Source organism: Phyllobates terribilis, unplaced genomic scaffold, assembly GCF_046119375.1.
Source record: "Phyllobates terribilis strain yellow unplaced genomic scaffold, ASM4611937v1 Scaffold_1__5_contigs__length_1240528914, whole genome shotgun sequence".
In the NCBI taxonomy this organism is placed as follows: Eukaryota; Metazoa; Chordata; class Amphibia; order Anura; family Dendrobatidae; genus Phyllobates; species Phyllobates terribilis.
Genome location: NW_027362761.1, coordinates 270,066,549 through 270,093,663, shown reverse-complemented (window position 1 = coordinate 270,093,663; position 27,115 = coordinate 270,066,549). Strand labels below are relative to the sequence as shown.

At 49.1% G+C, this 27,115-nt stretch overlaps 1 protein-coding gene across 6 annotated transcripts in view; it reads right to left on the bottom strand.

Annotated features, from left to right (window-relative positions):
• Nucleotides 1-207: 207 nt before the first annotated feature.
• The window catches only part of DAO (D-amino acid oxidase), a 127,963-nt gene continuing 101,055 nt past the window's right edge, over nt 208-27,115 (bottom strand). For all 6 annotated transcript variants that reach the window (XM_073672446.1, XM_073672451.1, XM_073672428.1 and 3 more), the window contains 4 exons: nt 9,089-9,171; nt 8,837-8,954; nt 4,105-4,203; nt 208-975 (listed from right to left, as the gene is read on the bottom strand). In XM_073672446.1, the coding sequence (XP_073528547.1) occupies nt 847-975; nt 4,105-4,203; nt 8,837-8,954; nt 9,089-9,171 (429 nt within the window). In that variant the 3' untranslated portion in view covers nt 208-846. The remainder of the gene's footprint in view (nt 976-4,104; nt 4,204-8,836; nt 8,955-9,088; nt 9,172-27,115) is intronic.

Sequence of the window (27,115 nt, the reverse complement as noted above, 5' to 3'; positions counted from 1 at the left end):
ATGTGTCACAGGGTTATAAGGTGATTACTCTCTTGTAAGAAAGAGCAATTGGTTTACCGAGCATTTGGCCAACAGCTATTGTGTGCTTATGGCTGGCTTTAGCTTGAGTCAGACCAGATCTTTAAATGGCCCTTCATATCATTCTGAATTAAAAAATACACTTAAAAAAGTCATTCTGTCTTGTGATGTTGATAAGAAAACAAACTATTTATGATGCAAAAAATATACATTTTTAAGAAAATGAACTTAGTTTGTAATCAGTACAGATTCTGAGTTATTAACATTGAAGAAATAGGTGCTCGTTTGTCAGTGAATAACACTGTTCAATGTCATTGAAATCTAGCTTGTTCCAGTCAGTCTCGGTAAAGGATAAAATGATTTAATTGTTGTCAGCGACGCTTCCAACATTTAGTGAAATTATATTAGTGGTATTGTTTCTACCAAGTCGGGATAATAGATTTTGGCCTATATGTCAGAAGTTAAAGAGGAAAAAAAACTGATTGTGCATGATGTTAAAGTGAAAATATGATGAATGTGTTAATGAGTGTTAGGTGTAGTTAAGGCTTGTCGGGTTTTAATTTACCTGGAGCACTCCTAAAGTTTATTACATTTTTTAATTTTTCATGAAAAAAGAGAAATTACCCTTCAGTATGTTAGCGGAATCCTAGTGTGAAGTAGATATTTCTGTGCCTAAGTGGCCACTTGAATAGCAAAGTGATAAAGTTAGATCAGCAACAGAGTCATCCATCTCCTAATCTAGATAAAAATATAATTTTTTAGTATTAATACAGTTCCTTGATATTATCACAGATGTGAGCATTGCCTAACTATTCATACTGATCATAATCACAAAGAGGATTTAGGTGTTTTTTTTTTCTTTTCTTCAACAATTTTCCCAAAAATATTGGCTGCTTCCATAGCACACCCCCAGTGGATGGTGAGGCCAAATCCACCATGGCCATAGTTGTGTATGATCTATGGGGAAGAATATACATATAAACAGTAGTATAATATAGTAGTATATATAGTACAGTAAAAAGTACAGACTACATGCTTGCTAATTGTACAAAGGACAGCCACATTAAAGGGAGAGGTCCTTATGGAAGTCTTTGCCACCCAGTACAGAAGGGCCAGGTGTTTGTTACCCTTCTATCCTCTTTCCATGACCCTTGTGTCGATCCCCTATGATCTTGCTTGCAGTTCCTCTGAAGGGGGTTGACCTAAACAGATTCTTACTACCAGCAGAGAAAGGGAAGGGGCCAACCATGGCTGAGTACGTTTTCTCTAAGGGCCTTATAGCAAATACCTGGTAATACATTATAGTACAGTGGGTACAGAAAGTATTCAGAGCCCTTTACATTTTTCACTCTTTGTTTCATTGCAGTCATTTGGTAAATTCTAAAAAGTTCTTTTTTTTCTTATTAAAGTACACTGTGCACCCCATCTTGACTGAAAAAAACAGAAATGTAGAAATTTTGGGAAATTTATTAAAAAAGAAAAACTGAAATATCACATGGTCATAAGTATTCAGACCCTTTGCTCAGACACTTATATTTAAGTCACATGCTGTCCATTTCCTTGTGATCCTCCTTGATTTGAAAAGGCACAAACCTGTCTATATAAGACCTCACAGCTCACAGTGCATGTCAGACCAAATGAGAATCATGAGCTCAAAGGAACTGCCCAAGGAGATCAGAGACAGAATTGTGGCAAGGCACAGATCTGGCCCAGGTTACAAAATAATTTCTTCATTATTCAAGGTTCCAAAGAGCACAGTGGCCTCCATAATCCTTAAATGGAAGAAGTTTGGGACCACCAGAAGACTTCCTAGACCTGGCCATCCAGCCAAACTGAGCAATCATGGGAGAAGAGCCTTGGTGAGAGAGGTAAAGAAGAACCCCAAGATCACTGTGTCTGAGCTCCAGAGATGCAGTAGGGAGATGGGATAAAGTTCCTCAAAGTCAACTATCACTTCAGCCCTCCACCAGTCGGGCCTTTATGGCAGAGGGGTCCGACGGAAGCCTCTCCTCAGTGCAAGACACATGAAAGCCCGCATAGCGTTTGCTCAAAAACACATGAAGGACTCCCAGACTATGAGAAATAAGATTTTCTGGTTTGATGAGATGATGATAGAACTTTTTTGGTGATAATTCTAAGCGGTATGTGTGGAGAAAACCAGGCACTGCTCATCCCCTGCCCAATACAATCCCAAAAGTGAAACATGGTGGTGGCAGCATCATGCTATGGGGGTGTTTTTCAGCTGCAGGGACAGGACGACTGGTTGCAATTGAAGGAAACATGAATGCGGCCAAGTACAGACATATCCTGGATGAAAACCTCTTCCAGAGTACTCTGGACCTCAGACTTGGCCGAAGGTTCACCTTCCAACAAGACAATGACCCTAAGCACACAGCTAAAATAACAAAGGAGTGGCTTCAGAACAACTCTGTGACCATTCTTGACTGGCCCAGCCAGAGCCCTGACCTAAATCCAATTGAGCATCTCTGGAGAGACCTGAAAATGGCTGTCCACCAACGTTCACCATCCAACATGACGAAACTAGAGAGGATCTGCAAGGAAGAATGGCAGAGGATCCCCAAATCCAGGTGTGAAAAACTTGTTGCATCATTCCCAAGAAGACTCATGGCTGTACTAGCTCAAAAAGGTGCTTCTACTCAATACTGAGCAAAGGGTCTGAATACTTATGACCATGTGATATTTCAGTTTTCTTTTTTAATAAATTTGCAAAAATGTCTACATTTCTTTTTTTTTCAGTCAAGATAGGGTGTAGAGTGTACTTTAATGAGAAAAAAAAATTAACTTTTTAGAATTTACCAAATAGCTGCAATGAAACAAAGAGTGAAAAATTTAAAGGGGTCTGAATACTTTCCGTACCCACTGTATGTGTACTCCATTTACAACAAAATTGCACACACAATAGACTCAAGGCCTTCATACCGAACAAACCATTATCATCAGGATGAAGCAACAATCTGCTGTATATGCGGACCATCCATTGTTGGAGGCAGATGATATCGAGGGAGATGAGGGTCTAGGAGTGTGAAGGGTGTATTTACTCTGCACGATTTTCTGGATAAGCAGCGTTCATTGTTAATAGGCTGTGTAGTGTAAACAGGCTGCCCATCACTGACAAAAAGCAAAACACTCGTTCATCAGGTAAAATGATCTTTTGGCAGGCTTAAAAAAATCATTGTTCTCAGCAGCACATCGTCCTATGTAAACAGGACCTGTGCTACCATGAACGATCACAGCCTATGCACATTGAACACTCTATTGCTGATCGTTCTGTGGCAAAGCTCTCCATGTAATGGCAGGATAAGCAAACACATGATTATTGTCTCACTTTATCTTTCCCAGTTACCCTAGCAAAAACCTACTGAACTTAAAGGGGTTTTCCCACAAACAAAAGTTCAATTTAATCAATAGATCTTGGAATAATAATAACTTCCACAATTGGATGTGTTTAAATAAAATGTTCCTGTGCTGAGATAATCTTATAAATGTGCCCCTGCTGTGTCCTGTGTAATGGCAGTGTCTGACCATGCAGGAACAAGGTCTGATCATACCACAGCTCCTGGGCAGGGGAGGAAGCAAAAGAGTATACAGACTTTACAGTATGGGAACACAGCTGATTCTTTATTTGAAGTAAAACATTGTTTAAAAACAGGTAGTGAAATGTTTTTCCTCACAAAAAGAATCAGCTGTGATCCCTTGCTGTCCTGTTTGTATACTCTTTTCCTTCCTCCCCTACCCAGGAGCTGTGGTATGATCAGACCATGTCCCTGTACGGTCAGACACAGCCATTACACAGTACACAACAGGGACACATTTATAAGATTATCTCAGCACAGGAACATTTTATTTAAACACATCCAATTGTGGAAGTTATTATTATTCCAAGATCCTAGTGATTAAAATGAACTTACGTTCGTGGAAAAATCCCTTTAAATACGGTAAATAAATGTTATCTACAGCTTCAGATTGTTAGTGGACGTTCTGGATGAAATGCATACAAAGAATAGTGAGCATAATAATATTGGCTCTTTCTTTTTCAAGGCATTATTGCCTACAGTGTATACTTACATCACTTTTAACAGCTCCAGACACCAAGGCCTCTCTCTCCAACCGTACTTTGCAGCGTGCTGGTCTCAGTCCTGCCCAGTCGTGCACAATTTTTGCATTCTACAACAGTGACAGAGATTAGGACACTTATCATATCATTTAGTTAGGTAGGTATATGCTCAGCTTTAGTTACCTAACTTCACAGTGTTAGTCAAAAAGGTGTAAATGCAAAAAATGTACAGTATGAATTATGTTGTCCACTAATGCCTGTTCTTAGGAGCATGCTGGATTTAAACTTACTTGATGCTTTGTTCGCTAAAAACAAAGCAGTCTCTCTTACCCCCGTAGCAATATATACACTGTGTGCACAATTATTAGACAAGTGACTAGTTTGACCATATAATAATTTTTATGCAGATTTTTCATCTCCAAGCTGTATAAATCTGAATGCTTATTGGATGAAGCAGATCAGGTGATGTGTATTTGTGTAATAAGGCGGGGTGCGACCTAAGGATACAACACCATTTATCAAGGTGTGCAGAATTATTAGGCAGCTTATTTTCCTCAGGTAAAATGGGCCAAAAAAGAGATTTAACTTACTCTGAAAAGTCAAAAATTGTTACAAGTCTTATAGAGGGATGTAGCACTCTTGAAATTGCTAAGATATTGAGACAAGATCACAGAGCAATCAAACATTTTGTTGCAAACAGTCAACAGGGTCGCAAAAAAACATATTGGTAAAAATGCAGATTAACTGACAAAGATTTGAGAAGAATCAAACGTGAAGCGACCAGGAACCCATTATCCTCCAGTGCTGTCATATTCCAGAATTCCCTGGGGTGCTCAGAAATACAAGGTGTTCAGTGCTCAGACACATGGCCACTGTAAAGAAGTCTGAAACCAGACCACCACTGAACAAGAGACAGAAGGTGAAATGGTGAAATGTCAAGACGAGGCCAAGAAATATCTGAACACAGATTTTTCAAAAGTTTTATGGACTGCAGAAATGAGTGTGACTCTTGACGGATGAAATAAAGGGGCCGTGGCTGTATCACTAAAGGACACAGATGGCAACTTCAACTCAGACTCCAGAAATGTGGAATAGATGTACTGCTATTCGTTAGTATTATTAAAGATCCAAGTCTCCATGGCTTAGCTAGACAGTAAAGACCTTAAAGATGAAAGAAGAACAATATGGTCCCCTCTTCCTCACCTGACCTAACCCTAATTGAGAACTTGTGGGCTCTTCTTAAACAGGAGATTTATGGTGAAGGAAAACATTACACCTCTCTGATCAGTGTCTGGGAGGCAGGAGTTGGTGCTGCCCAAAAAGGTGATTGTCAACAGATTAAGAAACTGACAGACTCCATGGATGGAGCTTATGACTATTATGAAAAGGAGGATGACTATACTGGTCACTGATATATTTTTTTAAATGTCAGAAATTTATTTTTGTACATTTTGAGCTGTTCGTTTATTATTCTCACTTTAACATATGAAAATAAACAATTGTGATGGTAAAATGTAGGTTTTTCATTTAGTTGTATAATAATTCTGAACATTAATAGTTGTCCAATAATTATACAGTATACACACAGATATTCTCCTAAGAAAGACAAAACCTCACTTTTACTTTATTAGCCTTTTGGATTGACCGAAAGTACAGTAGTTGTTCAATAATAAAATGAATCATCAAAAATACAAATTGACTAAAAATTGTGCACACAGTGTATAGATTCTTGACTGATTCAGACATGTCTATGGGAAAGACGAGGGATACAGTATGGTCGTTGGCCATGTTCCATGTGGTCTGCCTAAAAATATTATATACTCTAAATCAGGGACCCCAATCTGTAGCTCGAGAGCCATATATGGCTCATGAGCCCGTGATGTGTGGCTGTCTGCCAGCTTGGTCCATTAGCACCAGGTGTAGCAAACAGCTATTAAGAGCAAATTTCTAGATGGTGACTTGTGTGCAGCCCTGCACAGAAGAGCAGATCTGAATGGGGGTAAGATAGGAAACCCTGGATCTTGGCACACTGCCTTGGTGTGATTTTAGTGGAAAAGCTTTGGCTGTCATTATACCGGTAATGGGGGCTCTGGGTGTCACTACTGTGAGTGGGTCAGGAGCTGGAAGTGGCTCAGAGCTGAATGTGGCTCTCAAGGTCAGAAAAGTTGGGGACCACTGCCCTAAGTATAGACCTAATGTTGATTTACAAGCAGCTATGTCTCCCCTTTACCATCCTGATTTACATTTATATTAAACTCTGATCATTGCACATATTTGGAGGGAGGACAAGGAATGGGATAATGGGTACCTTCAGCTGCACCTATACCCAGAATAAGCAAAAAAGTATAAGCCCCTTAGTAATATGTTTCTGAATATATTATGGATAACCTAGAGGGGTCGGAGAGGAGAATGGATTCACTGGCTGCTTTATTGCAGAGTTGTATGTTTTACTCTGAAACACTGCAATGTTTCAGAGAATACATATTTTGAAATGTTGTTTGGAGACCATGCTTCTCAGTTGACTAGTCTAAGAGGCATGTCCCCAGCGGCTTCTTCCCACCCCTCTCCATATATACACACATTGTGGCACACATGTTAGTCTAGAGGAGAGGGGTGGAGAGAAATCACATAGTCCCCATCCAGATTTTGATTTTCTGAAAAAACGCAGCATTAGAGAGTAAAACATACTTAAGGGTGGTGGACAATGTTGTCGCATTCCTGCCGCTAAAGACAACAATTGCGTCAATGTATTGTAATGTGAATGATGTCTTGGGTTTTATGTAAATATTGTGTAATGTGAATTGCAATGTATTGTGATATAATCTGTAGTTTGACTGCAGGAACGTTTGGAGTTAATGTTTGGGACTAGCCCATAGTGGGAGGGAATAGTGTTAGGGACAGTGACTGTTTCCTGCTAGGGAGACAGATAAGGCATGGAGTGCTGAGTGAGTGGACATAGAGGTCCGAGGAGAACAGTGCCGCATTCAAGGGTGATCCTAAATAAGAGGAGCCCAAAGAGAAGGGATAGCGAGATGCTGAGGATAAGTAACATAGAGACAGAGTGGCCTTCTGGAGACAAGTCCTAGGAGAGGACGCCTAGCCACAAGACATTGGGCTTGTGATGCTGAAAGGTAAAAGGCCTAAATAGGACTTAGAGGCTGGGACTAGTGACAGGTCTCGAGTCGCAGTTCCAGGGCGCCAGTAGTGGGAGAAATAGAACACAGAATCGCTGAACAAGTAAAGGAGACTTGTTAATCAGGACTGGCTTTAAAGCTGGGTTGTGGAGAAGTAGGGAGAAACAGTGGATATAGAAAGCCCTGGAGTATACTACAGAGGAAGGATACTGTGTGTAACATGCTTCATAGTGTAAAGGAAACGTCCATAAGACTTTGTATTCGCTATCCCTTGTATATAACCCTTGTCAAGTTATCATTTATTACACAACATCTGGCCATGGCAAACCAGCAACATTGGTTACATGCGGCCTGCACTGGCTTAATGCCCTCACAGCACAAGTCCACACACCCAGCCAGGACCTCCACTTTGATGTAAAGTGCCGGGGCGCCACAGACAGGAGCCTTGCCCGCGGCTACCGCCCCGCTATCCTAGGGACTAGCACATGGGAAAGTGTGGCCCTCCCTGAGTCCAGATGTCCCATCACCTGGACACCGTTCCACAGTCACCTGGCCCTCCTGAGGTCCCTCGCCAGGATGAGACAGAGCACAGCAGGCAGGATAGGTGAAGTAGGAATTTCACTGCCCAATGCAGCAGTCCACTGGCCCCAGGCATTGTGGACCCCATTTCTCCTCTTCACAACTCCACTTAATAAGATGGCTCCCATCTTTCAGCACTCCGTCAAGCTCCACCAGCGACACCATAACACCGAGGCAATGTCACCTTCCAAGAGGACAGCACCTCCAAGCTTTCAGACCATGCCTGCAATGCTGTAGCTGCCTTTATCTAGGACATCCAATCCTTACACTGCAATCGCCTGTGATCTCTGGGATTTCACAGGCGCATTTCATACACCAATTGTAGGGTTTCAGTCTCTCTGGTAGGCATTCACACAGGCAATGCAATTTTGGTCCAAAGACATGCAGTTTTTATTGCCTTCCACCGGTTGCACAGCACCAAAACAACTAAATCATAAACATAAATCCCTAGCCTTGTCCATGCGCTAACCAAACAGAACAGACCCTGGCTACTCATTCATGACTGAGCTAGCCCCAGCTGGGTCAAACAAAACAGCTATTGTCCATAGCCACTATTGATAAATGTGGTTCTCTGCACACGGCCTGTGCAGACTCTTCTCAGAGAGGGATTTTTGCCTTTGCTACATCCAGCAGACTGACTGACTCCCCAGTCACTCCATTCAGAGAGAGACTCCGACACATCTCTCTCTCAGCTACAGCTCACATCTTGGATGGTCACTCACACAGCCTGTGCATGCAACTCTGCTTCTACTAGCAGACTGACGCTCCCTCAGGAGACTGCCACTCAATGAATCTACTTCCTGCTTCTTAGAGATGTACTGCAGGTGCTTCTAATTAAACACTGCAGAGCTGGCATTTTACCCTGTCCTTCCCAGCTATACTACAATACACAGCTACAGTAGCGCAGCCAGTGTCTTATTCCTGTTGTCCATGGTTTGGGCAGCATAAATCTCCTGTAAGGTTTTCTTTACCTTTGAGGAACTACAGAAGTCTGCAGGAAGGGTAATAAGTTGCCATTCATATTTCTTACCTTTAGGCTAGGTACCAGTTTACAACATTCTTCCCAAATCCAGTTGTGATCACTGGACACTTCCTCCTCATTCCAGTTTCCCAGTTGATAAATGCCTCCTAAAGTCACCAGCTGAGATCTTCATGCACAGAAGACACAAAAATGTGTAAGAGAACTCTTTATCCATAGAGATTACAAACTGAAGCTTACAATAAAGATTTTTAGCTTTTGTAAATGTAATATTAGCATTAATACATTTCCTGTAGGACTCACCCTGGAATGATATAAGGTGTGGTATATACTCCTGTCTTCAGATCATGGGTCAGAATAAAATGCTTCATCCATGGAGCAGCCACCTATGACACACAAAAAAGAAAAATCAATAGGATGATTACCTTTACTTAGAGACAAATGTCATGGCATTAAAGGGACCAAGTGTTATAAGCAATACATCATCCACAAGAGCTCAACATGGTTGAAAATTGGCTGTCCGTCAGACATATTAGTGTGCTTTAATATGGGCAGATTTTTTTGCTCGAAACGAGGACAGAAGAACAATATATTATGTCAATCAGCGCTCATTTAGCTTCATTTACATGGAAAAATCATCGCACTGTATGTTTTTTTTATTTTACTCACTTGTATGGCGCCATCATATTTCGCTGCACTCTACAGACATCTTCTCACTCCCCATTGGGGCTCCCAATCTAAGTTCCCTAGCTGTATGTTTGTGGAGCGTGGGAGGAAACCGGAGAACCCGGAGGAAACCCACGCAAACAAGGGGAGAACAGACAAACTCACTATGTGACCAGTGATCATTGGCATACAATTTCATTATTGTTGGCAGCTCATCTGTTAATATGGGCTGATGTGCTGCCGACATGTTTTAATGACCCGATCGAGCTACATAATGTTGTTTGATTACCAGATATGTTTACATTGAGCAGTTTTCATAAACAAATGATTGTTTGCCCGGTAATGGACTCATGTGAGAGGGGTTTTCATCTGCTCCCCTATTTCTTTATCAAGTAGCCTTAAATCATTATCCGGCTGCATAATGAAATTTGATTAATTCAGGCGTTCATTAAATGCTAACAAACATGTATCCCAAAATAGAGCCTAAAGAAAGCACAAAAAATATTATTAAAGGGGTTGTCTCATGAAATGATTAAAATTTGCATAGTTTTTGTAAAAACAAACAACCTTGCCATTAACTTCTTTTTAAAAATTCTCTACATTCTTAAGAAGGGAGGGATTTTTAATTCTGTAATGTACTGCTCATTGCGTAGACTACTGGCAACCTTTACAGTCCCAGAGTTGGCCAGTTTCCTAGACAAGGAGCACCACTATGCTTCAAAATCTGTAAGCGCTGCTCTGAAATCGTCCGGATCACTGGATCCAACCAGCTTCAATGCTGCTACAATTTTCCCATGCTGCACTGGCAAAGTAGCATGAGAGAGCACACAGTTAAGATCATTGTCGTGACCATACTGCTGGGCCAAACTGACAAGCTTCACAAGCAGCAAGAAAGAAGCTGGGAGGCTGAGGAACAAGTGCGCTCCTGAAGAAAGAAGAGGATACAATCTCTTTAATATAAAAATGAATATAACTTAAAATATATGCAAAGTTAGGTCTCAAGCACATGGCAAATGGAACTCCTATGGTGCATGCCATATAACATGTACAGGAACTTTAAGGGTACGTGCACATGGTGCGGATTTACTGCGGTTTTGACGCTGCGACAAAAAATCAGCGGCCAGATTTTACAGCATAGTGGATGGGATTTCAAGAAATCCCATGTTCCCTACGCGTTTTTGTGAACCTGCGGAAACTGACATGAGGTGCGTTTTTCAGATCCGCAGCATGTCTATTTCTCTTGCGGAAAAGCGTGCGGATTTTCCCCATAGACTTGCATTAGATGAGGAAAATCTGCATGCGTAAAAACCACATCAAAAAACGCATGCGGCAAAACCGCATGGAAAAACTGCAACAAAAACTACAAGTAACCTTATTTGCATATTAGGAGGGGAAATGGTGCAGAAATTCTGCAGCGTCAAAACCGCAGCAAATCCGCACCGTGTGCACACACCATAAAAAGTAACTATAGTTGAAACAGTTTTCTTCCATAAATCAATAGGTTACCTGCTAAAGGCCAAAAGAAGTCTATGAAAAGGGGATGGTGGAGGAGGATGGCGATAACTAGAAGCAATGAGACACACATGTCTGCAGCTTATCCTTTGGACTTGATTCACAGCTACACTGCTCAGTACTGCTGTATAATGTCCTTCATACTGCTGTTCTTTCTAAGGGTATGCCACTGAGATAGGAGAGCAGAATCTCACCTTCCCTGTGTTTTAAGTATATGAGAAACATTATAGCAGATACCTTCCGCCTACTCTACAAATGAGGTCAGAGAAAATTAACATACGTTTAGCAAACTGAAGGGGAAAAATGTATAATACATGTCACATAATGACCATGTATATGTGGCACCCCAGGGGTCTGGTTACCACAGTAATAGAGATATTATGTCTGAGAGCAAGTGGGAGGTTTCTCTGGTCAGGAGCCCTAAGCATGCAACACGGCCCACCCAGACCTGGGAGGGGAGGAATCTGCCCTTATAAACTGGGTCTGGGGCGGGATTAAGTTAGAGCCTGGAGTGAAGTTCCAGACACAGGGAGAGTTACAACAGGAGCTCTGTAGGAGCAGGAGCGAGTGCCAGAGGCTGGAAGCTAGAAAGCTCGCCTTGGCTGAAGACACTAACCCGGACACGGAGTCCGAGGCTGTGGGGACATCCAGGTCCAGCAGCAGAATCCAACCGGCAGGGAATTCCATGTCCTCTGGCCTTAGAAACCCGAAGGCACGGTCACAAGCAAGGGACCAGCACCGCCATCGTGAAGCGGAGGCTAACGGAAGGCCCCAAGTCACCGGCCATACGGGTGAGCACCACACGGTATACTCAGGGACGTGGGCTACTTCTACCCGCATAGAGCAAGGTAGCCAGGAAAGAGTGCAGATAGTCGGGGAGGCCTACAACTCCACCTGGCCAGGGGAGATCCTGCTTGCTCACAGACTGACCAGGCCCCTACTGCTAACCAGTACTCCCGGGAGGGTCTGCTTTATACCATCAGTAAAGACCCTGAACTGCACCACACGTCTCTGTGTTTCATCGCCGCACCAGCACCATTACTACTGGGACGCTCACACCATCACTCCCATCATCCACACTAGCTGCCCTGAGGCAATACTTCTCCCATGGGGAGTTATCCCATACTCAGCTGCGCAAACAACATCAGCCTCAGCGGTCGGCAGCACAGCGGTGGTCCCCACTGACCGCAATCCACGGGTGGCATAGTCGGACATTGTTATTACTTAAGAAAGCCTCTGGTTTGACCGCCCTGGGCACGGACCGGGTCACCGCCACGGAGAACTACAACCCCCAGCGATCCGGCTCCGGGTATCCCCCTGCACAGCACAGGCCCAGGGGGCGCGTCAACTTTGGCGTAGTCGGCAGGATTTCGTGCCCGCAACCACCGGGTACTGCGTGCCTGAAAAAGACTTTTGAACTTACCTGTGGCAAAGTTTCCCGCCGTCCGGAGCCGTTTCCCGCCATCGGACGCCATCTTGGACCGTTTCCCGCCGTCTTCTGCCTTCTTCCCGCCATCCGCAGCTGCTTCCTGCCTTCGGACGCCATCTTCGGGACGCCGCGCGGGAAGAAGAGGGGCGTGGACGCCGAAAGCGCGCGAGATCCGAAGCTCTGCCCCACACTCCGCCCCACGCTCCGACGCTGCGTAAGGTCCTGGAAGGGAGGAAGAGCGACGCTGACATCATCGGAGCGCGACGCCAGGTCCTCTACCCCGACGATTGACTGCGGAGCCGCGGCCTACGGAAGAAGAGCATCGCAAGGTAGGCCACGGTCCACTAGGGGGGAAGGAGGATGTCGGACACCGAGGGGAGCTCCACCGCCACACCGGCCGCCAGCGCAACCGCTGCTGCGGTCATGCCATTCACTATGCCCTATATCCCGGAGGCGACCTGGCTGCCCCAGTACTCAGGGGAGTCACATACCCTGAGTGACTTTAGGGAAAGACTTGATAGCCTCTTCCAAGTATACCCCCTCACAGAAGAGCAAAAAGTGAGCATTCTGGTGGCCCAGTTAATCGGGGCAGCCCAAAGGGAGGTAAAGTCCTGGTCACCTGGGAAGAAGAGGACTGTCAGAGAAATACTAGCCCGGCTGAAAGACACATTTGATACCCGCACCTCAGCCGAAATAAAGCTCAGATTTTACGGGTGCAAACAACGGGCACATGAAAGTATAAGAGACTATGCTCTAAACCTACAAGAGGCCCTGAGAGCCATTAAGCAGGCAGACCCTGACAGCGTGGGAAATGAAGACAAGCTGTTGACCGAACAATTTATTGAGGGTCTACTGTGCAATGCCCACCGAACCCAGTTGCGGGCAATGGCCTTACAGGACCCTGACCTGGACTTTGCACAGTTCAAGGACAGAGCCATCCGGGTGCTCCGAGAACCGGCACCAGGTGGCGCTGTGACCCACAGGCGCCATGCTATCACTTACCACCAGGAGACGGCGCCCTTGTCTGCAGGTCCTGTGGGAGCTGATGCGCAGGCTTTGAACAATGACCCGTCAACAGACCTGCACCACCAGGTCCAAGAGCTGACTAAGAGTGTTGCCGCGCTAACCAGAACTGTGCAGTCTTTACAGGTCTCTTCTCCAGAAAAGATCCAGCTGGCATCCGGACCGGAGGACGTCCCGTGGCGCCGACTGAGGAGGACCCCACCGGCCAGAGGAAGACCCAGCGACAGATACAACGAGGACGGACGACCCATCTGCCGCCGCTGCAACCAACCCGGACATATGGCAAGGTACTGTCATTTAAACGGGCACAACCTGGGGTAGAGGGCCAACCCCCAGGCATAAGATCATCAGGCCCATCAAACTGGCGTGACAAATACGTAGGGGGACGTCCGGTCTTGCCTGTGGTACTGGATGGCATGCCTATGAGTGCCCTACTAGACACCGGGTCACAGGTCACCACCATCCCGTACGTGCTCTTCAAGCAGTACTGGAATGACTCGGACATAACCCGCTATCCAGATGACGACCTGAGCATTATCGCCAGCAATGGTCAGCCCGTGCCGCAGATAAGATTTAAGGAAATGAACATCAAGGTCGGTAAAGTTGAACTGCCGGCACAAGGACTTATCATTGTGGACATTGACCGTCGCGAGAGTCACCCAAAAATCACCCTAGGTACTAACGTAATTGAAAACTGTCTTGCAGAGGTGATTCTTATTTTGCAGCAGGTTGCCAAGAACGCCAGTTCCAGCCAGCAACAGGTGCTCCAAAAAGAGATCCGGGCACTGATGAAACGGCAACAGGTGGAACTATCTGGTGGTGAGATAGGTAGCGTGAGAATGTGTGACCCGTTCCCTATTGCCATGCCCCCAAAAAGTGAGATGATGATATGGTGCCGGGCAGCTATTGGTCTAAGAGGTAGAGACTACCAAGCAATGGTAGAACCCGTCTACTCAGACAGTAGGCCCACCATTTTGACAGCACGGGGGGTGGTCGATGTACGCCATGGGAGGGTGCCCGTCCGCATCATCAATATCGGGGAGAGAGAAGTATACCTGCCCCGGTATGCCACGCTAGCCAAATTGTTCACCATCAACCAGAACTCTGTACAGGCCGTGGAACCCTTGCCTCCATCTCAACCAGAGGAAGGTAACGGCTCTAAGAAACCAAAGGAGGACTGGTGTCAGCAACTGCATTTGGGTACTGACTCCACTCCCTCACACCAAAAACAGGGAGTCTATCGGGTGGTTCAAGAGTACGAGAGAGTGTTTAGCAAACACCCGCTAGACTTCGGGAGAGTAAAGGGGGTAGAACATCACATCCCCACGGGAGACCATCCTCCCATAAAGGAGAGATACCGACCCGTACCCCCTGCACACTATCAACACGCCAAGGGGATGCTAAAAGACATGAAGGAGGCTGGGGTAATTAGGGACAGCTGTAGCCCCTGGGCAGCTCCACTAGTCTTAGTGAAAAAGAAAGAGACACCATGAGAATGTGTGTAGACTACAGGAAGGTCAACAGTATCACACACAAAGATGCGTACCCGTTACCAAGGATAGAAGAGTCCTTAGCTGCATTAAAAACTGCTAACTTCTTCTCTACTTTGGATCTCACTAGCGGGTACTGGCAGGTTCCTGTAGAAGAGGCGGACCGGGAGAAGACCGCATTCACCACCCCGATGGGACTCAGCGAATTTAACTGTATGCTGTTTGGGTTCTGCAACGCACCAGGAACCTTCCAACGGTTGATGGAATGCTGTCTGGGACACCGGAACTTCGAGACGGTCCTGCTATACCTGGACGACGTCATCGTCTATTCCAAGACCTATGAGGACCATCTGGAACACCTGGCAGAAGTGTCTGAAGCCCTGGCAAACTATGGCCTAAAGGTAAAACCCTCAAAGTGTCATCTACTGAAGCCAAAGGTACAGTACCTGGGACACGTGGTGAGTGCTGACGGAGTAGCCCCCGACCCTGACAAGATCACCGTGATTAAGGACTGGCCAAGACCATCCAGCATAAAGGAAGTGCGGCAGTTCCTCGGGTTGGTAGGCTACTACCGAAGATTCATTCCCGGTTTTACCAAGAAGGCAGCTCCTATGCAGGACCACCTGATAGGCCAGTCCAGGAAGGCCAAAAACCAGAAGCCACCCTTCAAATGGGAAAAGCTGGAAGAGGAGTCCTTCCGCCAGCTGAAGATGGCCCTCACGGGGGATGAAATCCTGAGCAGCATGGGAGAGAACGGGCAATTGCTTACGCCAGCCGAAAACTGCGACCCACGGAAAGAAACCCTGAGAATTACAGCTCGTTCAAGCTCGAGTTCCTGGCAGTGGTGTGGGCAGTAACCGAACGTTTCAAGCATTACCTTGCCTCTTCCAGGTTCACCGTGTACATGGACAACAACCCGTTGACACACCTGGACACTGCAAGACTGGGTGCCCTGGAGCAGAGATGGATGGCCCGCCTGTCCAATTTTGAGTTCACGATCAAATACCGGGCAGGACGCTCCAATACCAACGCGGACGCCCTGTCCAGGATGCCAAACCTACCAGACGAAGGTGAGGATCCAGAAGAATTGGAAGAGATCGAACTCCCTGCATTTCACCGTCATGGGATTACCCAGTATTCCCACCGTGTAAGGGGCCAGCGATCCGCTACGTTCAACCCCTTACCCCACTACAACTGGGCGGAGACGCAAGACAGTGACCCCGCAGTCCGTCTGGTGAAGTAAATGCTGACCCAGGCTGACGCCCGCCTAGACCCAGACGCTCCGGAAGAGACCAAGCAACTGTGGACGGAGAAGAGCAGACTGTTCCTCTACAAGGAGAAGTTGTGCCGCAGAATGGTCAATTCCCGGACACATGAGCTGATCTGGCAGGTGGTGGTACCGAGACGGGACGCAGCTATGGTGCTGGAGGCCTACCACAATGGGGCAGGGCACTTCGGATGGAACAAGCTGGAGTTCCTGCTGCGTGAACGGTTCTACTGGATAGGCATGAGAGGAGCCATTGAGAGGTGGTGTAGAGACTGTGGCCCGTGCAACCTAAGAAGAAGGGACCGTGCCAGCCAGAGGACTCCCCTGCAGCCCATCATCACCAGGCAGCCGCTGGAACTGGTCGATCTGGACCATGTTAAACTGGCTCCAAGCAGAAGCGGGTATGTCTACGCCCTAACCATCGTGGATCATTACTCCCGGTTCCTGGTGGTGGTCCCTGTCAAAGACCTGACGGCTCAAACAGCAGCTAGAGCCTTCCAGCTGCACTTCTGCCGCCCACACGGGTACCCGGACCAAGTGCTGACGGACCAAGGGCCAGCCTTCGAAGCGGAGGTCATCCAGGAGTTCTGCAACCTGTATGGCTGCAAGAAGATAAGAACAATGCCCTGTCACCCCCAAGCCAATGGACTCTGCGAGAAGATGAACTAGGTGGTGATAGATCTGCTAAAAACATTGCCCCTGGAAGAACGCAGTCTGTGGCCTGAGAAACTGCCCGATCTGGTGGACCTGTATAACCACATCCCGGTAGGTTCCACCAACTGTACCCCGGCTTACCTAATGCGAGCAATACCTGGTAAGCTGCCTGTTGACCTGGATATGGGAGTCCTGATACCCGAGGACACCTCACCAGAGACAGACTGGGATACAGAACGGCAGCAGCAGTACCGGAAAGTACAAGAGAGCGTCGAGCGAAGTCTCTGTCAATCAAGAGAAAGGCAGGAGAGAACTTATAACCAACATGCTCCCGCTGTTCCCCTGGTACCTGGAGAGCAGGTCTTGAAAAGAAAAAGGCGGCTCCATAAGTTGGACGACCAGTGGGAAAAGGACCCGTACACCGTACTGCCCTCAAGCCACCATAATCCAAAGGTGTACGTCATCAGCAAGGATGGAGGAGAGACCACAGCCACTGTCTCCAGAGACCACCTGAAAAAGTGCCCCGAGAAGTTGCAAAGCACAGATGAAGATCAGGAAGACCCTCAACCCGTAGAGAAAAAGGAGGAAATGATCACCACCGTACTCGGAGACTTTCCCCGGTCCTGGACACAAGTAAACAACGCTATCGTGGTGCCCGTCCTCACCTTTCTCCAGCCAGCCCCTCAAGTGCCTACAGAAGACCAGGTAGAGCTGGAAGAGCAGCCGGCCCAGGAGGCAGAAGAGTCCATACCAGCAGCCCAGGAGAATCAACCCTCTGCTAGTAGTGAGCCTGCCGTGCCCCTAGTGAGCCAAAGAGTGCGCAGACAGCTGCCCAGCTTACCCATAACACCTCCTACACCCTGTAGTGCAGGACCAGTTAGTGAGCTCCGTAGGTCCACTAGAGTCACTAGAGGTCAAATGCCCGCTCGCTGGAGAATCTAAACTAATGCACTGTAAATTTACCTGTTTCTTGAAAATGTTTATGGTTTATGTTTGTTGCCTGTTATTAATTATGTTTCTCAGTTACCCTGCAGATTTCTTTGGACTAACAGGTTATGGACACTGGATAACCGGAACAATTCTTGTAGATAGTTGCACCTTGGTGCCTCTTGCGAAGACGGCCGCGGAAGAGAAAACCTGTCTGGCGTGGCCTACTTGCGGCCCAAAGTAGCTACTGTAGCGCCGGCGTCCCTGCCCTCTGCTAGGCAGGGACGCTGTTCCCCTCACCCCTCTGCTCCGAGCCCGGCGTCCTCCTCCCGCTCTGCTGGCAGCGCGCGCTCCTTCCCGGCCACTGTGCTTAGGGCGCGCGCGCGCGCGCTCCCTCCCTCTTAAAGGGGCCGCGCGCGCCGTCCTAAGGAGTCCCCGGCCAATGGCCGGAGGACTTCACCATATATAAGGCACCTCCTCCAAAATGGAGGTGCCCGAGCAATGTTGTTGCACTGTTCACTACTCTGCTTCAGCCCTCAGGTCCCGTTGCCAGTTACCTGCCAGATTCCTGCCAGTTTGCTGTCTGATTCCTGCCAGATATTCCGCTTACCTGCCTGCTAGCCTGAGGTCCGACGGTCTGCCTACCGACTCCTGTCAGTCTGTCTAAGGACCAGCTTGCCCGCTCACTTGGGAGCGCACTTCTGCTACCTGCCTGCTAGCCTGAGGTCCGACGGTCTGCCCTCCAACTCCTGTCAGTCTGTCTATGGACCAGCTTGCCCGCTCACCTGGGAGCGCACATCTGCTACCTGCCTGCTAGCCTACCTGGAGGCTCCGCCGTCACGTGCTGTGACCACCCGCCTGTCCAGAGACTCCTGCCCGCTCACCTGGGAGCGCTCATCTGCTGCCTGTCTGCTAGTCTACCTGGAGGCTCCGCCGTCACGTGCTGTGACCACCCGCCTGTCCAGAGACTCCTGCCCGCTCACCTGAGAGCGCTCATCTGCTGCCTGTCTGTTGGTCTACCTGGAGGCTCCGCCGTCACATGCTGTGACCACCCGCTTATCCAGTGACTCTCGCCTGCTCTCCTCGGAGCTCACGTCTACCATCTGCCTGCTAGCCTACCTGGAGGCTCAGCCGTCACAGGTCGTACCAACCCTTTACCCAGAGACTGCCCCGGTCACTTGCCGTGACCTCCTGCCCGTTCATCCAGAGACTGCCCCGGTCACTTGCCGTGACCTCCTGCCCGTTCATCCAGAGACTGCCCCGGTCACTTGCCGTGACCTCCTGCCCGTTCATCCAGAGACTGCCCCGGTCACTTGCCGTGACCTCCTGCCCGTTCATCCAGAGACTGCCCCGGTCACTTGCCGTGACCTCCTGTCCGTTCACCCAGAGACTGTCCCGGTCACCTGCTGTGACTGCCTGCCCGTCTTCCCTGGTCGCCACCCGCTCCCTTGCAAGGACCGCCCCCTTGTATAGTAGCTCAGAGGTTCCGCCTCCCAGACCCGTTACAGTTTGCTCGGGCCATGGAACCCGGTGGCACCCAAGCTCCCTCACTCTCGGACCTGTGTCATGAACTGTCCCGTCAGAGGTCCCAACAGGAGTCCATCCTGGGTCACCTGCGGAATGTCAATTCTCGCCTGGACACTCTGACTGCTCCACCAGCAACCACCGCCCGTGCCATGACTCGCAATCCGGCAGCTCCGCTGCCCACCAATACTATGGTATCCTACCCCGGACCCAGGCTTTCTGCACCTCCTCGCTTCGGAGGCGACTCCGCTCAGGCTCGGGGCTTTATAAATCAGTGCACCCTGCACTTTGAACTCCTGTCCCACCAGTTTAACTCCGACCGGGCCAAAATTGCCTTCATCATGTCCCATCTCACCGGGGAGGCCCTGGCCTGGCTAAATCCTCTATGGGAGAGAGGAGACCCCCTGGTGTCCGACTTGCCTGCCTTTCTCACGGCTTTCCGGAAAGTCTTCGACGAACCCGGACGGAAGACCTCATCCGCATCATCTCTGCTACGCCTCCGTCAGGGAAGTCTCACCGTGGGCCAATATGCCATACGGTTCCGTACCCTTGCCTCGGAGCTGGCCTGGGATAACGACGCTCTGGTATCTGTCTTCTGGGAGGGTCTGTCCGGCCGTATTAAAGATGAACTCGCCGGTCGAGACATTCCTACCACTCTCGATGACCTAATAACTCTTGCCACCCGGATTGACCTACGGTTCCAGGAGCGTGCCAAAGAAGTCACCCGTGAGAGGAGGTTTCCACGTCTAGCTCCTACTTTTCAGAAACCCGTCACTCCCTCCGTTTCTCCCCAGGTACACTCTCCTGAGCCTATGCAGGTCGACCAGACCAAGATGGTCAAAACACGGCAGGACTTATGCCGTGCCGAGGGGAGCTGCTTCTACTGTGGCAGTAAGGAGCACCGGATCCGTACCTGCCCGGAGAGGTCGGGAAACGCCTGTGTCTAGGTTCGCTCAGAGAGGTCGACCTAGACAAGAATAAATCCTCTCCATCTCTGCTGCTGTCAGTCTCAATTATCTGCGGGGAGAATCGTTATTTCGAACTAGCCCAACTTGACTCTGGAGCGGCCGGGAATCTTATTTCACAGGCCCTGGTAGAAAAATACCGCATTCCCACCAAACCTCTGGCTATACCATTATCTGTCGCTGCTGTGGATGGGGGCCTCTTACCACGTCCCATCCAACTCATCACCGAATCCATAACTCTGCAGGTGGGAATGCTGCATTCTGAGAGCATCTCTTTTCATGTTCTGCCTGGACTCTCTCACGCCCTTTTACTAGGTCTACCTTGGCTCCAGAGACATGCACCCGTGCTTGACTGGCAGACCGGAGAAGTCCTTCGCTGGGGACAGGACTGTCATAAGACTTGTTTGGTTCCTGTTCATCCCGCCCGTCCTTCTCCTACCCCAACTAATCTACCTGGACTTCCGATTCCCTATTGGTCATTTGCTGATGTCTTTAATAAAAAGGATGCAGAGACATTACCCCCTCATAGACCATACGACTGTCCTATCGACCTGTTACCCGGTACTACGCCTCCCCGTGGGCGTATTTACCCATTGTCCGCTGCTGAGACCCGGTCGATGTCCGAATATATTGAGGAGAATTTGGCCAGGGGATTCATCCGGAAATCTACCTTCCCGGCGGGAGCAGGCTTCTTTTCGTAAAAAAGAAGGACGGCTCTCTCCGTCCCTGTATAGACTATAGAGGCCTTAACCAGATCACGGTGAAGAATAAGTACCCCCTTCCGCTCATTCCAGAATTATTTGATCGTCTGAGGGGGGCTAGAATCTTCACCAAACTGGACCTCCGTGGGGCGTACAACCTGGTCCGTATCCGTCAAGGGGATGAATGGAAGACTGCATTCAACACCCGGGACGGCCACTATGAATATCTGGTAATGCCCTTTGGTCTCTGTAACGCTCCTGCCGTCTTTCAAGAGTTGGTCAATGACATCTTCCGGGACCTTCTCTACTCCTGCGTAGTGGTGTACCTGGACGACATCTTGGTCTTCTCTCCGGATCTCCAGACTCACCGGAGGGATGTTCGTCAGGTCCTGCTCAGGCTCAGGCAGAATCACCTCTTCGCTAAATATGAGAAGTGCCTCTTTGAGCAGACCTCGCTTCCGTTTTTGGGCTACATTATTTCTCAGACCGGCCTACGAATGGATCCAGAGAAACTGTCTGCCATCGAGAAATGGCCCCGACCGGAGGGGTTGAAGGCCATTCAGCGGTTCCTGGGCTTCGCCAACTACTACCGCCTCTTCATACCGCACTTCTCTTCCCGGACTGCCCCAATTTCCGCGCTCACCCATAAGGGCACTAATCCCAGAGAGTGGCCGCCCGAAGCAGAGGAGGCCTTTCTTTCCTTAAAACAGACTTTCTCTTCCGCCCCGGTGCTGCATCGCCCAGATGGCAACAAGCAGTTCTTCCTGGAGGTTGATGCCTCCTCCTCTGGAGCCGGAGCGGTACTTACCCAAAAATCATCTTCCGGGAGAATGGTAACTTGTGGCTTCTTCTCTAAACTCTTCTCCTCTTCTGAGCGCAACTATTTCATAGGAGATCGAGAGTTATTGGCCATCAAGCTGGCATTGGAGGAGTGGCGTTACCTGCTCGAAGGGGCTCTTCACCCGGTAATAATTTACACTGACCACAAGAACTTGGCTTACCTCCAGCATGCCCAGAGACTTAACCCGCGCCAAGATCGGTGGTCCTTGTTTTTTGCTCGCTTTGATTTTATTCTTCATTTTCGCCCGGCTGACAAAAACATCAAGGCGGACGCCTTGTCCCGATCCTTTCTGGTGTCTGATCTCGAGGAGGAACCGAAACACATCATCGATCCCGCCAGAGTAATGCAGGTGGCTCCCGTGAGTCTAAATCGTCTCCCTCCCGGTAAGACGTTTGTATCAGTACCTGATCGGGAGAAGATCCTACACTGGGGTCACTCGTCTAAACTAGCTGGCCACGCCGGTCAGAAAAAGACCCTCCAGCTTATTACCCGGCACTACTGGTGGCCTACCCTGCACAAGGACGTAATAGACTTTGTTTCTGCCTGTGTGTCCTGCGCCCGCAACAAGGTTCCGAGACATCTGCCAGCCGGTCGCCTCCTTCCGCTCCCAGTACCTGCTGCCCCCTGGCAGCATATAGCAATGGACTTTATAACTGATCTCCCCGTCTCTGCCGGTTGTACGGTCATTTGGGTGGTCGCTGACCGCTTTTCCAAGATGGCTCATTTCGTTCCCCTGCCAGGCCTCCCGTCTGCACCCGAGCTGGCTAAAGACTTTATCCGCCACATCTTCCGTCTTCATGGACTGCCCCTCCACATAGTGTCGGATCGTGGGGTACAGTTCACCTCACGCTTCTGGAGAGCCACTTGTAAATTGCTAGACGTCACCCTGGACTTCTCCTCCGCTTACCACCCACAGTCTAATGGTCAAGTGGAGCGGATCAATCAGAACCTGACCAGTTACCTCCGGCACTTCGTTAATGCCCACCATTCAGACTGGGTGGATCTCCTGCCATGGGCCGAATTTTCTTACAACAATCACGAGAGCAAATCTTCCTCCAAATCCCCGTTTTTTGTTGTGTTCGGTCAGCATCCTCGGATCCCATTTCAAGTCTCCACCTCGGTGGACAATCCGGCTGCGGAATCTCTTGTTAACAAATTTTCCTCCATATGGGAGAGCACCCGGTCCGCACTCCTTCTGTCATCCGAGCGTATGAAAAGACATGCTGACAAAAAACGTCTGGATCCTCCTCAATTCCGACCAGGGGATAAGGTCTGGCTCTCGTCCAAGTATGTCCGGCTCAAGATTCCTTCCTATAAGTTAGGGCCTCGGTTCATCGGTCCTCTGGAGGTCATCAGTCAGATCAACCCGGTGGCCTATAAATTGAAACTCCCGGCCAACTTGCGGATCCCTAACTCCTTCCATGTGTCTCTCCTCAAACCTGTGGTACTTAACTCTTTTTCCAAGTCTACAGGTACGCCTCCTGCTCCGGTTTCCGCTGAAAACGAATTTGAGGTAGAGAACATTCTGGCCACCAAAAGGGTAAGAGGGAAGACCTTTTTTCTAGTAGATTGGAAGGGGTTTGGTCCTGAAGAGAGAACGTGGGAGCCCCGGGAGAACATCCATGCCCCTCTCATCCTAGCTAAATTTCTCTCTGGCCTAAAAAAGGGGGGGCCTAAAGGGGGGGGTACTGTAGTGCCGGCGTCCCTGCCCTCTGCTAGGCAGGGACGCTGTTCCCCTCACCCCTCTGCTCCGAGCCCGGCGTCCTCCTCCCGCTCTGCTGGCAGCGCGCGCTCCTTCCCGGCCACTGTGCTTAGGGCGCGCGCGCGCTCCCTCCCTCTTAAAGGGGCCGCGCGCGCCGTCCTAAGGAGTCCCCGGCCAATGGCCGGAGGACTTCACCATATATAAGGCACCTCCTCCAAAATGGAGGTGCCCGAGCAATGTTGTTGCACTGTTCACTACTCTGCTTCAGCCCTCAGGTCCCGTTGCCAGTTACCTGCCAGATTCCTGCCAGTTTGCTGTCTGATTCCTGCCAGATATTCCGCTTACCTGCCTACTAGCCTGAGGTCCGACGGTCTGCCTACCAACTCCTGTCAGTCTGTCTAAGGACCAGCTTGCCCGCTCACCTGGGAGCGCACTTCTGCTACCTGCCTGCTAGCCTGAGGTCCGACGGTCTGCCCTCCAACTCCTGTCAGTCTGTCTATGGACCAGCTTGCCCGCTCACCTGGGAGCGCACATCTGCTACCTGCCTGCTAGCCTACCTGGAGGCTCCGCCGTCACGTGCTGTGACCACCCGCCTGTCCAGACACTCCTGCCCGCTCACCTGGGAGCGCTCATCTGCTGCCTGTCTGCTAGTCTACCTGGAGGCTCCGCCGTCACGTGCTGTGACCACCCGCCGGTCCAGAGACTCCTGCCCGCTCACCTGAGAGCGCTCATCTGCTGCCTGTCTGTTGGTCTACCTGGAGGCTCCACCGTCACATGCTGTGACCACCCGCTTATCCAGTGACTCTCGCCTGCTCTCCTGGGAGCTCACGTCTACCATCTGCCTGCTAGCCTACCTGGAGGCTCAGCCGTCACAGGTCGTACCAACCCTTTACCCAGAGACTGCCCCGGTCACTTGCCGTGACCTCCTGCCCGTTCATCCAGAGACTGCCCCGGTCACTTGCCGTGACCTCCTGCCCGTTCATCCAGAGACTGCCCCGGTCACTTGCCGTGACCTCCTGCCTGTTCATCCAGAGACTGCCCCGGTCACTTGCCGTGACCTCCTGCCCGTTCATCCAGAGACTGCCCCGGTCACTTGCCGTGACCTTCTGTCCGTTCACCCAGAGACTGTCCCGGTCACCTGCTGTGACTGCCTGCCCGTCTTCCCTGGTCGCCACCCGCTCCCTTACAAGGACCGCCCCCTTGTATAGTAGCTCAGAGGTTCCGCCTCCCAGACCCGTTACAGCTACCTCCAGCCTTGCAGCCACGCCCAAGGCCAACGCAAGGGGTTTGCTTTGGACAGGTCCCCTACTTCGCTTAAAACTTCACCTTGGGTGATATGGACACACAGTTGCGGACACGCCGTGACCTTTAAAGAACTAAAGCTTCTTGTAAATATGTAATTGTGTTATTGCTATACCCTGTATTTATGTTTCTTTAAAAAAATGTGTTTAGTCCCGGAGTACTAAAATTTACTAGGGGGGAATGTGGCACCCCAGGGGTCTGGTTACCACAGTAATAGAGATATTATGTCTGAGAGCAAGTGGGAGGTTTCTCTGGTCAGGAGCCCTAAGCATGCAACACGGCCCACCCAGACCTGGGAGGGGAGGAATCTGCCCTTATAAACTGGGTCTGGGGCGGGATTAAGTTAGTCAGAGCCTGGAGTGAAGTTCCAGACACAGGGAGAGTTACAACAGGAGCTCTGTAGGAGCAGGAGCGAGTGCCAGAGGCTGGAAGCTAGAAAGCTCGCCTTGGCTGAAGACACTAACCCGGACACGGAGTCCGAGGCTGTGGGGACATCCAGGTCCAGCAGCAGAATCCAACCGGCAGGGAATTCCATGTCCTCTGGCCTTAGAAACCCGAAGGCACGGTCACAAGCAAGGGACCAGCACCGCCATCGTGAAGCGGAGGCTAACGGAAGGCCCCAAGTCACCGGCCATACGGGTGAGCACCACACGGTATACTCAGGGACGTGGGTTACTTCTACCCGCATAGAGCAAGGTAGCCAGGAAAGAGTGCAGATAGTCGGGAAGGCCTACAACTCCACCTGGCCAGGGGAGATCCTGCTTGCTCACAGACTGACCAGGCCCCTACTGCTAACCAGTACTCCCGGGAGGGTCTGCTTTATACCATCAGTAAAGACCCTGAACTGCACCACACGTCTCTGTGTTTCATCGCCGCACCAGCACCATTACTACTGGGACGCTCACACCATCACTCCCATCATCCACACTAGCTGCCCTGAGGCAATACTTCTCCCGTGGGGAGTTATCCCATACTCAGCTGCGCAAACAACATCAGCCTCAGCGGTCGGCAGCGCAGCGGCGGTCCCCACTGACCACAATCCACAGGTGGCGTAGTCGGACATTGTTATTACTTAAGACCGCCTCTGGTTTGACCACCCTGGGCATGGACCGGGTCACCGCCACGGAGAACTACAACCCCCAGCGATCCGGCTCCGGGTATCCCCCTGCACAGCACAGGCCCAGGGGGCGCGTCATATACACATTTGATAGCTTATTCTAAAAAAATCTAATGACACTTTAAACTAAACTGAAGAAAATAGGCGATGTGCTAGGGGATATTGGAGTAGCTGGCAGTTATGAAAGTCACAGCTAAAGATGGCTTTGCTGCATTGTGCTGCATGGCATGATACCTTGAGAAAGTGGCAAGGTGCCACAAAAACAATGACTGCGATTGGCTTTTTGCATAACAGTTAAGTATCTTATTTGCATGCAAATTGTACAAGCGAATATAAAATACAAATTACTGGAGCTTGTTTGTTTCTTCTTCTCTTTCTCAGCAATTATACCAGCGGTTTAAAGACTATCTTTACGCCTGCAAACATTCATTATTGCTACAAATATGTTTAAAAATTAATTTTGCACATACTGTTCCTATACAAAACTTATGTGACTCTATGGTTACAGGCCATAAATAAACTCTGTGTGAAGTCTGATCCTGCAGGGATATGATATTCTCTTCTACGTCTACCCTCTTGTTGGTTAACAAAGTGGAAGAAGTCTAGCAACAAATGACTGCAGGACACACAGGGTTTGCTTGTAGTTTGTAATTGGAGAGGCAAATACGTCTGAATAGGAACTACATGCACAAAACGATAGAATTTTTACTAAAATTCAGACACAGATAACACAGGGAATATACACATGTGCAATGTCCAGTAAATGTATTTATACAGTTAATCCCCCACAAATAGGTTAGGAGGTGTAGTTTGCTGATGGTGGTATCAGTTGTAGGAGTTTCTGGGTCCCTGTACTGTCAGTTCAACTTACCTATAACCTGCTGTGTTATTTTCCAAAACCTCACTAGAAAACTAGAAGACTCACAGAGGCCACAGTCACCTTTGATGGTGACCCGGGCAGTATGGATTGCTTCCTTTTACTCTACTGTTCTGCTATAAAGCTACCAGTGATGTCTGGCGTGGCAATATAGAAATGTAAAAAATTTGCAACTTGGAGATGGGCAAAATTTTTGCGACTTATGGGGTTTTCATGGCAGTTTCTCACAGTTCTACCAAATTGGGCTCACACACCTTTAGTAATAAATGAATGTACAAGTGCACAAATACGCTAAGGCCAATTTGCAAACCAATAGACACACACTATGCGTCA